Here is a 12,400-nt window from a genome sequence, read left to right on the forward strand (position 1 = left end):
TTCCTCGTACAATCCCGCCGTTACGTAGATCAGGAAGTAACCGTTACTACCGTCTGTTTTGTTTGGCGCGGCTGCAATTGCCTCGTTTATGGTCGTGAAGTTTCCCGTCCCGTTCTGGATCACCGTCACAATGTCGCTCACCTGAACGGCGTCTGTTTCAGCTTGGAGAAGCTTTCTCCCACTTCTAGTCACTGTGTTGTAAACGGCACGTGCCCTTTCTGTCATCTTTAACGGTAGTCTACCGTTACGGAAACCGAAGAACTTTTTGAAGCGGGCTTGTGGTTGCCAAATCGGTCTCGATCTTTGCCTTCTTGGCACCCAACCTACAAAGTCATGCACGATATTTTTATTTCATATTTTAGTTTACACAAACACACATATTTTGATTTTATCACTAGTATTTTTGTGGTCTTGATTTCTATGAAATCTAACGATATTTGGTTATTTAACATGTATTACGCATGTTTGAACCGAGTTATATCACATCGATACTCTAACACAAACCATTACGTACGCTATCAGTTATAGAGAGTGATTTTTTTCTTTAATAAAATAAATCATTCTTCACGAAGGCAAGATTAGTATAAATGAAATGAAGATTTCGTGTCACAATATATATGATTACGTGTATATTTAAATTAAAATAAATGGAGAATACGTGCATGCTTGATAATATTTTGTTTATACCTTTGGAGAAAAGGGCAAGAGACACCCCATAGAGTTTTGTGTCGTTGAAAATATCACCGGAGAGACCATTTTCTGATGCCGTTGATTTAAGTCCTTCAAGACAAGTCTGTTCGTTGGTGATGGCTGCACTAAGAAATGTGTGAACATCCTCGGCCCTAGATAACGATAGCGTTTTGGTGGAATCGGCGGTCTGTGAGCTACTAAGGAGGAAGTCCATAGTCCGGCTGGCTAGGAATTTGCAGTCTTCGAGAGCCCCCACGGTGGCTTTAGCGGCCACTTTGCCTTTCCGGTTAAGTTGATCGTCGATCAGCGAAATGAAACGGCGGGCCCTTGAGAGAGACCGTCGAAGGGAGAAACGGCCGTAGGAGTATATGTCTCCGGGCTGGTTTGGAAGAACCGATCTACAGTATGATGGATCCGGCGCGAATCGACATACGTTTGACGGTGAAGTGGCATTTCCGGTGGCCGGTATTTCGGCGGAGAATAAAAGAGATGGTAATAAGGAGAGGCAGGCAAGGGTGAACAAGAACATGAGTTTTTGAGACATCTTTTGGGTTTTGTTTACTGCTTGAGTTTAATCGTGTGTTTTGGTTGGAGATATTTAATTTGTTAAGTGTGTTGGATTATATATAGGGTTTTGAGAAACCTTGAATTTTGTTTACAAACAACTTCAAGTCAATAATAATGTGTGTGTACATATTAACATATATAATTGTGGCGGTGTCCAAAAAAATCAACATATATACCATATTGTTATGATATTCACACGCATATATGGATCTGTCTCTCACAGAATGATTAATTAGTTAAATAATCACCGTAGTTAAGAAGTAACTCCATCCCTGAGAATGATTAAATGGGTATTCAAGTTGAAGGTTGATTGAATTTTTTTTTTTTTTGGTTTATGATTTTATTTGAAAAGTCAAATTTTGAGCAACTTCTGTTACGGCAATTTGAATTTGTATAATCAGAGTGAAGTTTTCGTAATTTAAAATTGTCAACCAACGTTAGGCAATACAAGAAAATTATCGATTATATATATAACATGTTGGTAAAACAGCACATTGCACATCAATAAAGTCAAGATCTTGACAATATGAACTTTGATTAACTATGGACCATTGCAAATAAAATTCGTTTTAAAACTGTATACAGGGAAGGTTCCATGCAGAAAATGAGTAAATTTAGAATAACTGTACATTTGGAAAAAGTATTGGACAATTATATATATATATTTTGAGTTCAAATGGTAATTCATTTATTTAGTTTTTATTTTACTTCGATTGCCATTGCTCAGAACTAAATGTATACTGTATATATTCAAGAGTTGATCAGCTAGTCTTTATCATAAATTCTTGTTATAAACGAAAAAACGTATAGTACTGCATTAATTTATAAAGTTGTAACGAATCCAATTAATTATTGATTTATACTGTATGTTAATTTTGCTGCATTAAATTGGCTGTGTATGATAATTTTGTTTTAAAGTTAGAGGACAGCCATGAGATACGTATTTTGGATATGTTTGTATTCATAGTGACACATAAAATCGAATCAATTTTCATAGAATGTTCGTAGATTATATATTGATCTTTTTTCTCAACAGATCGATATATACTAGTAATATCTTACTTAATTCACTACCTACACATGTATTTGACCGTAGTTCCGTCATACAATATAAATTAAACTTTATTGACATATTACAAATACAATGTGCCATTGTATTTAGAATTAATTGATAAAAATACAATTAATTAATAAATGTATGTATCATTAAGGTTGACTGTGTACGTGTCATGTGGGAGATTATATATTATCATAGAGAATAACACAACACTAATAAAAATAACACTATATATATATTCGGAACGAAAACATAAGCATATATATTGAATATGTAGCATATGTTATCATTGATATTTCAAAAATTCACTTATTTTTCGATTTTTGGGATAAATATAATGCGTGTTGGGCGTGTTGGCACTGTGGATATAGGATAGTATATATAATAAGGTTTGATTAAACCGCGTCTCAGTTATAAAGAGTGTTTGCAAAAGCCGACGTTTGAGTTGATATGAAAATACAACGCGTGAAGAAATTACATGCAATGGCGAGGAGTTGGACCGTTTGCGTAACTCAAGAAAATTTACACACACACAACTTTTGTAAAGTCAAAGCGTTGTTTAAGAGAATTTGTTTAACTGTACGTATATTTTAATCAACCAATTTTCGTTTTTTTAATGATAATACTTACTTATCCAAAAGCCACTAGCACTAGTTGTTTCGGATTACGCGGAGAAAGCATGTGCCTTCTTCACACTATCGCATGTTTAAGGCAAGTTTCGAGTTGTGTTTATTAATTATTTGACTTTCCAGTTTCATCTTCGTCACCCTATATATTTCCAAATTTAGAAGATATTGTATTCCACGTACGTACGTACGTTTTCACTTTTCAGTAACTTTGGCATGTATGAATTGTGCAACCGCCACAACCAAAAGTATGACATGTGTATTAGTGTATGATATATATCAAGAATCGTAGGAGGAATATATAAGATGTTTGTAAATTAAACATACGTCGTTGAACATCCGGATGAAAACATGATATATAGCGGGCTCACCTATTACGTAAGGCCCATTTAGGGAATTAGATTACAAAATTTAGTAGCCGTTGGGAATAGACTTGTCGTGAGTTTCCTCGGGCGAGAAGACGAAAGGGCCAACGGTGAAGAGCTTCATCTTCAGCTTGTTTTCTAGTAGACGATATTTTTGGAGAATGGCTCCGCTGATTCCACGGTTGATCTCCGTTGGAAAAGAACACGTTTCAGATGGAGAAAGCTCAAGAAACGCCCTGCACTCTTTGATCCTCATTGCCTTCTTATTATTATAAGAATCCTTCACTTCCGACGAAGAAAGCGTCGCCAGGAAATAACCCTTCGCATCCGTCGCTTGGCTAAGCACCGTCACATCCTCTGCTTCGTAACCGTACTCATCCGCTCTCTCACATGTCACCCTCGCTACTGCACCTGTACGTCCACATACCATAATTTCAGTTAATTAATTATCCCTATATTGAATGAATATTTCTATCACTATATATGATATATCATCCTGTCAAAATATATATATTCATGAATCATGATGAGATCTAATTACCTTGGAGAGGGGTAAGCTTAGATCCTTGTTTGCAGTAGATGAGACCTTGAACTCCGATCATCGAGGAAAGCAGTTCCCCCTCGGTGATTGTCGTTACTCCGGCAGCGAACAGAGACGAGAGAAGTAGCATGTAAGGAACGAAACACAACGAAAAAGTTTGTGCCATTTTTTAAGTATACAATATTCAGATGTAATATAGATAAATAGATGTATAACTTGTGTGTTATTGACAATGCATGAAATCTCTACTGTGAGAGTACGTTATATAGGGTTTTTTGCGATTAGATTGATAACAATCTAAAATTAATTACAGTATATCTATGAGAATAAGGGATCTGACTTGAGCGCACGTATTGGCTCATGATGATACTAATCATTGCATTATTATGCATCCAATAGACAATAGTGTCTCCTTTTGATGCATTTAGAGGACGTGCAGCCACTTTTTATTTTATTTTAATTTACAATACATAATTTGTTATAGATATTTAGTTTCAATTTTGTTCGACAAGATACCACAAAGCGTCGAGTCTCTCTTGTTAACAATTTTTCTTAATCTTAATTAATGTACTAATGGTAATATTTGTACTTATCTATTTGAGATTTGACGTTAAACAAAATTAACGAAAGGCATGATTTCGTTATTACGGTACTTACTTTTTTTTAATCACGTGGACAAAAAAAAGATGAAATCACTTTTCACCTGCATACGTTTTTCCACTAAAATAACTTCAAACTCTTAATGCTGTCATTAGTACAGTTTATACGCAAAAATTGTTAAAGTTTCGACGGACTCAACCCAATTAACTTGGGATCAAAGAAAATTATTATCTTAAATAACTTAGCAAGTGTTTATTTAAGGTGGTTTTAGGTAATCATAATGTTCGAACCAAAAAAAAAGAAGAAGAAGTAATCGTAGTGATAACTACTACTATATACTATATTAGTTAATTTCAACGATTTAAATATCAGTCTTTCTCAATCAGACACATTTTGGATGAAAGAACCAAAAATATAACGATGAATTTTCAAACTTAGTAACATTTCTTGTTTTATTTTCTTGTTGAGTGTTGACAGCTTATTCTTTAGGAAACTAATTAAGATTTCATTAACGTATTATTATTCAAAGTGAAGCAAACAAAAAAAAAAGCATAGCCAAGAATGAAAGAATGGAAAATAAGCATAAACCACGATCTAATGATTTATTGTGATCCCTAGTAAACCGGTTTGGGAGCCACGGGGCTAGAGAAATAGAAAGGTTCAAGGGTGTAGAGGATCAAATTGTCGTGGCTAAGGAAGTTGGAGTTGTCGGAAGAAAGTGGAGCTCCGGTGACACCTTTGTTGACATTGGTCGGAGTCTTACACGCGGAGAGCGGAGAACTCTCAAGCTTCACGTTGCAGCTATTGATGTTCTTCACCTTGAGGGAGAGTCCGTAAGCAACGAAGTAGAAATATCCCTTCAAGTCCGTTGGGTAGCTCGAGATTGTAACCTTAGCCACTAGCTTTCCGTATGAGTCGAAGATGGGACACACAACCTTAACCTTGGCCCCTGTCAAGTACAGCACCGGTTTGGCTCAGTCCAAGACGAAATATGACAAATTTAAAAATTCTCCAATATTTCAGAATTCAAAGTTAAATTTGTACTCTAAGATATGCATAAAATTATGTTATTGTCAACAAGAAGCGGCTCTTATTCCCGAATAAAGACTCAATTTCTACCAAAGTGTTTTGCTCCACATACTGTATTATAAACACTTTACATTATTTTTTTCTAAGCTGTAATAAAATGTATGGCAAAATATAAAATCGAAATTGCAACTGCACCTTGGATAGGGTAGGTTTTGTAGCCAGATTTGCACAAGATGAGACCTTCGATGGCAAAATCAGGGTTTCGTTTTGGAAAGTGCTGCTGCTGAGTCTCAACCGGTGATGTGTAGGTGGTGGCTGGTATGGGAACGTAAGGTTGTGATGGAGTACTGTACGTGGTAGGTAGTGGCACGTAGTAATCGGCGGCGGCCACAACCAACACTAGCGCGAGGAGGAGGATGGAAGTGGCGGGGCTTGTGGATACCATTGTTAAATAGCTCTTGTTCGTGGTGTTGTTTGGTTAGTTGAAAGTTTGATCACAAGACATGGCTCTTATACTATATAGAACACAATATGATATATAGAATTATCGTAAGATTGATTATGAGGCAAGTGTCAGCTAGATGTTGGTTGGGGGGGGAAGAGACTAATTGGGTGCACGTTTAAATTTGTGTCAACGTTAGTAAAGCATTTCACCCCCAAAATCTAATATTGATTGGGATATGTTTTGATAGAATAGTATTTTATCAAATGACACACCAAGGATCCGAATCAAACCGGTGATTGAGACGCGATGATTTTTTATTATGGTTATATATTGCTAAAAAGTACATTTATAAATGTACGATTTCTTTTTACATGCATTAATGATTATGTGACATTTAGATAAACAAACTAAAAGATCTAAAATCATTTATTTGGTCATGTAATAATTATCTTGAGGTAGGATCGGAGTAGAAGTATGTACAGTATGATGTGTCTAGATAGAATTTGGCAGCAAAATAGGTAATGCTATACTTTTATAACAAAGTTGAGATAAGTTTCTAGAAGAACTTGGTCGTCAAGCAAAAAAAAACTGCAGCGACTCTGACTTGTCTCTCTCTGTATAAAAACCCAATACCAATGATGATTCTCTTTCAATATAACACAAAACACCAAAACAACAAAAGAAATAAAAATGTGTGGCGGCGCTGTTATATCAGATTTCATCTGGTCGAGTCAAGCCGGCTCTGTGAGCAGCAACAAGAAGCGTAAACCCGTCTCAGGTGGTACACTTTGGTTTCGTATTTGGTATTGGTTTTGTTATGCTTCACCTAATATAATAACCGTTTGGTTTTTCATTGGGGAATATCGTCGAACAGTTGGTGGGCAAAGAGATGGGAAGCGAGAGAGGAAGAATCTGTACAGAGGGATAAGGCAGAGGCCGTGGGGCAAATGGGCAGCGGAGATTCGTGACCCGAGGAAAGGAACACGTGTCTGGCTCGGCACATTCAAAACCGCCGAGGAAGCTGCTCGAGCTTACGACGTTGCAGCCATCAAAATCCGTGGCCAGAAAGCGAAACTGAATTTCCCAAACACTAGTAGCAGTGATACAAATCAAAAGGAGATGATGAATTTGGAAAACCACCAAGTAGAGAGCTTGTTGTCGGAGGAGGAGGAGGAGGAGCTGATGGCGTTTGAGGATTACATGAGATTCTATCAGATTCCGTTTCTCGACGACCAATCGACGACGGACCTTGGTAATCTATGGACCTTCCAAGAAGAAGAAGAAGATGACTCTCTCACTACTAAATCTTAAAATTATTCCCCGGATGCTAATTTCATTAATATGCTAATAATCTTGTCTTGTCTTGTCTTTAACAACAAGTCTAATTTGTTTCCATCTACCGTATTATATGCTCTGTAAAGCTTCCATTATTGTCTGTCTCTAAAAAATTTACTCTCACTAGTCACTACTGGTACTATTCCGTCCTTTATTGTGTTCATTCACCGTTGTTTTTTATGTTTCAAGAGATGTGATCGATCAAAATCACGAAATTATTTTAAGATTATCGTTTTGTCTTCAAAGTTGTTCAGGAGAAATATTGGGTATGTAAAAAATAAGTAATTATGGAGACAGTCTCTGAGAAACCGTGGCCCGTGGGGCTGTGGCGGCGTTAAAAGGCCGAATCTGTTGGCTTGACGCCGCACATGGTTTCATCGTTAAGGGGTGTCTGTTTTCTTACACTTTTTACGCCACCACGTCATTAGTTTGGCCTCGTTTCTATTGAGGTCCAATAAAGGGCCCAGAAAAGCCAAATTTTAGAAAAATGGGCTCAAAGAGTGATATAACCACACTAGCTCTGCTAAAAAATTTCGTAGTTCTTTCGTACCGTCCCCAGTAAAGAGAAAGAGAGAGGTGGGGAAACAAAAGCTCAGAAATACAATTTTTCTTTCTCGCTGAGTTCTCTCTTTATTCAACAAAACAAACAAAAAAATTCCCTGAAAAACAATGTTCCCCTCCCAATCAAATTAGAATTATATAGTTTCAGGACTTGCTCATTTTTATTATAACCTAAATCAGGCATCAGAAGAATAATGGTAACTGAAGCTTTGTCTCCAGAAACAACATCAATCTGATGGACCAATCATCTTCTCAGGAACAACAAGAGTGTCAAACTCTTCTGCAGTAAGAACGCCTAACTTCAGAGCCGCGTCCTGCAGGATAAAATTTCAAAAACTCAAAGATTTAACAAACTGATTTTTCAGACAAGTTTCTCATCTGCATTTGAAGAATGTTTAGAATCCAATATAGAGAGCACATCAGATGTTTTGCTATCAAACTGATCCAGACAAGAACCTTGTTTCTCTTGTCGTAAATCACAATTGTTTCGAGACAAATCATAACAAAGGCTTTTTTGTTTTACCTTCAATGTACATCCTTCTTTGTGAGCTTTCTTGGCAACTGCTGCAGCATTGTCATACCCGATTTTCTGGTAAAGGATTCGAGAATTTAGTATCGAGGTAAACTTATTTGTAATCCTAATTGGTAAATAGATGAAGTAAAGGCGGAGTTCAATATTTGGAGACTTACCGGATTCAGTGATGTCACAAGCATAAGAGACTACAGAGAAAATACATGAAGATAAATAATTAATTCCCAGAGAACATTTTCACATCATGGACAATTTTCAGACTAACAAACGAGAGAATAAGCCTACCTCGTGCAATAGCTTTGAGATCCTCTCTCTGTTGGCCTCAATGCCCCTCACACAGTTTTTCTCAAACGAAGCTGAAGCATCTGCTATTAATCTGACGGACTGTCAAAGAGGCGAGATCAAATGGTTAAGATCGCGCCATATTTTAAATACAATCAAAGAAACAGAAGTACAATGAAGATGATTAATGTACATGTAAAAGAGCGCTTGCGATCACCGGCTTGAATACATTCAATTCAAAATGACCATTTGACCCACCAATTGTCACAGCTACATGGTTTCCCATAACCTGCAATTTTGTTGTATGCAGCCCAAAGAGTCAGAAACAATAAAATCTTAGCATTTAGATTCATAGCTTAACAACATTAATGGAACTTACCTGGGCACAGACCATAGTCAAGGCCTCACACTGTGTAGGATTTACCTTCCCCTGAGAAATAGAAAAAAAAAATCAATTGAAACCCTAAGGCGAAAGTATGGGAAAAGGGAGAGGACAGAAGAGCAAAGGAAGATTGCATTCATACAGGCATGATACTGCTTCCTGGCTCATTTTCAGGTAGAACAAGTTCACCAAGACCACATCTTGGGCCACTATATAAAGACATGTTAAACTATAAGAACATAGTGCATTTTGAAGAAGAAGAAAATAATCCATAAAGATAAGATGACATGCCTTCCAAGAAAACGAATATCATTGGCGATCTTCATCAGCGATGTGGCGACTGTGTTAAGTGACCCACTGGTTTCAACACAAGCATCGTGTGCAGCCTGAAACAAGCAGAATAATTGAGCAACTGATTTCACCGTTCAGAAACATCTTCTATGGTTGGCCCTAGAGGCTGCGAATGGGTCCAATGTCTACAAATAATAGAGGTAGTTTAAAGGCTAACCAGAGCTTCAAACTTGTTTTCGGCGGTGACAAATGGCAAGTTTGTTTCTTCAGCTACTGCAGCAGCTATCTTTACATCAAACCTGTACAGATATTACTAGTGTTACTAACAGTGGACTAGTAAAACATCAAATTTTAGGAGAGATGAACTTGGGATGGAATTGTGGAAAACAACTTCAAAATGAGATATACCCTTTCTTCGTGTTTAATCCTGTCCCAACCGCAGTTCCACCTTGTGCAAGCTGGCCAAACAATTCTAGCAAGTTAGAGCTCAGCAATAACTAGAAAAGTTCAAGAAATCAGATCCCCCAAAGATATCATTTCCCAAACCTGATAGAGGCGGGGTAGAGTACAGGTGACTCTGCTAAGTCCATACTTAACCTGCAGATGAATTCCAGATTGCATGTGATTTTTTACTTTTGTTAGAAAAAACACAGTTTTCTGAACACACCACTTACTTGAGTAGCATAGCCACCAAATTCTTGTCCTAATGTCAAAGGTGTAGCATCTTGAGTGTGAGTTCTTCCAATTTTCACAATATCTTTGAACTCGAACGACTGACAGAAACAAGGTAAGTTTGGCAATAAATAAGAATGCATAGCAGACAGACCATGAAGCCTGAGTGCAAATGCATTAATGCAACAGGAGTGGTAAGATGTCTATAAAAAGGTATAAGAAAACAGGATTAAATAACAAAGTGTCATGGTCAGAAGATGTTACAAAAAATGGAACATTGCAACATCTAAAAAGCAACTCTCGGATATAAATAGTACCACATTGAACTATAATTAGAAGTGATTCATGATACTATTGAGGTCAGAGCAAGTTTCAATTTTAAAGAGTATTGTGTATTTAGCGAGTGGATCAAGTGTGTCACTTGAGAAAGAGAAAAAACAAAGTCAGACCTTAGATTCCAAAGTGCTGTGCAAAGTTTTTAAACTAGGTATCAGCCTCGAATTAATCTCGGTTGCAGCTGCAATGTGCATGACCTAGACAAAGCCAAAAAATATGACAGGGAAGTGAGCCAACATATACGAATGGAAGAAAAAAAAACCTGTTTCATAAAGCAATTCAAAAAACTTGAAGCATGTAAAAAATCAAAGCTTACAGTCGGAAAAGTGTCGTTAGAAGATTGTGATCTATTCACATGGTCATTTGGGTGCACACATTTTTCACCACGTTTGCGACCAAGAATCTCAGCTGCTCTATTAGCAATGACCTGCGAAGAGTCCCAAAAAAAAAAAAAACAAGCCAAAAGAGAAAGAAACATAAACACAAAGCCTTCTCTTGTAGCAATATAAAACCAGATCCTAAAAACATACATATCTCTAAAGAATGCACAGAAATTACCTCATTAGCATTCATATTACTCTGAGTCCCACTACCAGTTTGCCATACAACAAGAGGGAAATGATCATTGAGCTTTCCCTCAGCTACTTCCTGAGCAGCTTGCATAATAGCTTTCCCAATGGTTGGATCAAGACCATATTCCATGTTAACCTATAATTACAGTTATTACTAAATATATATTATGACGAACCAAAAAGCAAGAAAGCAATTGAATCCGAAATCCCAAAATCTTAGAGGAGCTGCTGGGGTGTTTACCTTGGCAGCGCACTTCTTCAAGACGCCAAAAGCGCGGACTATTGGTTCAGGCATTCGCTCGCGCTCACCACCGATTTCGAAGTTCTGCAGCGATCTCTGCGTCTGAGCTCCCCACAATCTGCAAAACAACACTATGAAACGTTTCCATTGGGGGGAGGAAAAAAAAGAGAATACGCAACGATCAGATCCCGAACTTATCGGAAGGAACTTGGATCGGCCCGAAGGTATCCCTCTCCTCCCTAAACGACGTCGAATAAGATCTCAGCGCAGTGGCATAACGCAGCGCCGTCGCAGTTGTTCCGCCGGAGAGCCGCCGCGACGCGACTTGAAAAATCGCCATGGATTCTTCTCTACCTAATAGTAATACTGCAGTCAACAAAGAAGCGAGCGAGGAATTATCAAATTACGCATTTCTCTAACCAAAATAACAACTCTACGACCCAATCTGTAAATGGCAAAAACAAAAAACCTTGGAAGACGAGAAGATGGAGAGCTGAGAGATGACGACGGATCAAGTTGAACAAGTGCTGTGAGAGATAGGGTTAAAAAAAAAAGGGTATTAATTTCAAATTATAATATTCAACGAATCAACAAGGTTTGTCGATATTTGAAAAGTATTCGTAAATACTTTTTCCAATTTCTATGTATTTACTATTTTCCAACAAAATATATTTATATTTATTTTCTTTTTTTCAAATATGGAAGATAATCAGTTCGTAACTCTAATAAGAAATGCATCAAATCAGAGATTTGATTTGATTTGATTTGAGACACTAAAGAAATACTTCTATAAAAAACTCACAAGGCAAATACAGTTTACATACAAATCTTTCATATATTTTATGTTCAACTAGTGGAAGAATGAATATACATAAAATAGAACAAAAAAGAAAAAACAAAACCAAAGAAAGAGAGCAACAAGTAGAAATTGTTGCTGCATTGTCCAGTACCTATTTTGTCTGTGACTGTGTGTTATATATATATTTATATATCGAAACTTGCACAACCAAACGAGAAAGAGGAAGAATCAAGAAAACAAACCAGTGGAAGAAAAATAATCAAATCAAGAAACGAATAAAAATCCATGTGAGTTTGTTTGTATGTATGTATCCGTACGGGTGAGTGAGTGTGGCCTTTCAATGTCTGGCGTTAGCAGCTTTCCGCTTCATATCAGCAGGACCTAACTGTTGTTTCGTGCCACGAGTTCCATTTGTTAGCTTCTGTGAAGCTGAAGGACGTGAAACCGAGTTTGAGTTGTTCCTGCGTTTTTTTTTTT

At 37.1% G+C, this 12,400-nt stretch overlaps 5 protein-coding genes across 7 annotated transcripts in view; 1 reads left to right on the forward strand and 4 right to left on the reverse strand.

Moving 5' to 3' along the window:
• The window catches only part of LOC104788720 (probable pectinesterase/pectinesterase inhibitor 20), a 4,137-nt gene extending 2,781 nt beyond the window's left edge, over positions 1–1,356 (reverse strand). The window contains exons 1-2 of the mRNA XM_010514505.2: positions 688–1,356; positions 1–323 (exon numbers count right to left, since the gene is read on the reverse strand). Coding sequence (XP_010512807.1) covers positions 1–323; positions 688–1,234 — 870 coding nt within the window. The 5' untranslated portion in view covers positions 1,235–1,356. The remainder of the gene's footprint in view (positions 324–687) is intronic.
• LOC104784542 (proline-rich protein 3-like) lies at positions 3,236–4,067 on the reverse strand. The gene is made up of 2 exons (XM_010509575.1): positions 3,847–4,067; positions 3,236–3,716 (listed from the first exon to the last, which is right to left on the reverse strand). Exons 1-2 carry the CDS (start codon positions 4,010–4,012, stop codon positions 3,352–3,354), a joined length of 531 nt encoding a protein of 176 aa, XP_010507877.1. The 5' UTR covers positions 4,013–4,067; the 3' UTR covers positions 3,236–3,351.
• LOC104784543 (proline-rich protein 3-like) lies at positions 4,982–5,962 on the reverse strand. Its single transcript, XM_010509576.1, has 2 exons — positions 5,671–5,962; positions 4,982–5,395 (listed from the first exon to the last, which is right to left on the reverse strand). The coding sequence occupies exons 1-2, from the start codon at positions 5,918–5,920 to the stop codon at positions 5,061–5,063; spliced, it is 585 nt and encodes a 194-aa protein (XP_010507878.1). The 5' UTR covers positions 5,921–5,962; the 3' UTR covers positions 4,982–5,060.
• Positions 6,489–7,404, forward strand: LOC104784544 (ethylene-responsive transcription factor ERF071-like). The gene is made up of 2 exons (XM_010509577.2): positions 6,489–6,698; positions 6,795–7,404. Exons 1-2 carry the CDS (start codon positions 6,611–6,613, stop codon positions 7,229–7,231), a joined length of 525 nt encoding a protein of 174 aa, XP_010507879.1. The 5' UTR covers positions 6,489–6,610; the 3' UTR covers positions 7,232–7,404.
• Positions 7,757–12,400, reverse strand: part of LOC104784545 (fumarate hydratase 1, mitochondrial) — a 6,267-nt gene continuing 1,623 nt past the window's right edge. Inside the window, exons 1-18 of one of the 3 annotated variants that reach the window (XM_010509578.2) lie at positions 11,594–11,703; positions 11,319–11,490; positions 11,125–11,242; positions 10,870–11,019; positions 10,628–10,738; positions 10,425–10,508; positions 9,978–10,076; positions 9,850–9,900; positions 9,712–9,761; positions 9,521–9,602; positions 9,304–9,398; positions 9,155–9,221; positions 9,010–9,060; positions 8,824–8,919; positions 8,634–8,732; positions 8,507–8,536; positions 8,340–8,405; positions 7,757–8,130 (exon numbers count right to left, since the gene is read on the reverse strand). In XM_010509578.2, the coding sequence (XP_010507880.1) occupies positions 8,044–8,130; positions 8,340–8,405; positions 8,507–8,536; positions 8,634–8,732; positions 8,824–8,919; positions 9,010–9,060; positions 9,155–9,221; positions 9,304–9,398; positions 9,521–9,602; positions 9,712–9,761; positions 9,850–9,900; positions 9,978–10,076; positions 10,425–10,508; positions 10,628–10,738; positions 10,870–11,019; positions 11,125–11,242; positions 11,319–11,464 (1,482 nt within the window). In that variant the 5' untranslated portion in view covers positions 11,465–11,490; positions 11,594–11,703 and the 3' untranslated portion in view covers positions 7,757–8,043. Of the gene's footprint in view, positions 8,131–8,339; positions 8,406–8,506; positions 8,537–8,633; positions 8,733–8,823; positions 8,920–9,009; positions 9,061–9,154; positions 9,222–9,303; positions 9,399–9,520; positions 9,603–9,711; positions 9,762–9,849; positions 9,901–9,977; positions 10,077–10,424; positions 10,509–10,627; positions 10,739–10,869; positions 11,020–11,124; positions 11,243–11,318; positions 11,491–11,593; positions 11,704–12,400 lie in introns of those variants that run through there. The other 2 variants (XM_010509579.2, XM_010509580.2) reach the window with 2 other exon arrangements.

This window comes from Camelina sativa, chromosome 5 (assembly GCF_000633955.1).
Source record: "Camelina sativa cultivar DH55 chromosome 5, Cs, whole genome shotgun sequence".
Taxonomy (NCBI): domain Eukaryota; kingdom Viridiplantae; phylum Streptophyta; class Magnoliopsida; order Brassicales; family Brassicaceae; genus Camelina; species Camelina sativa.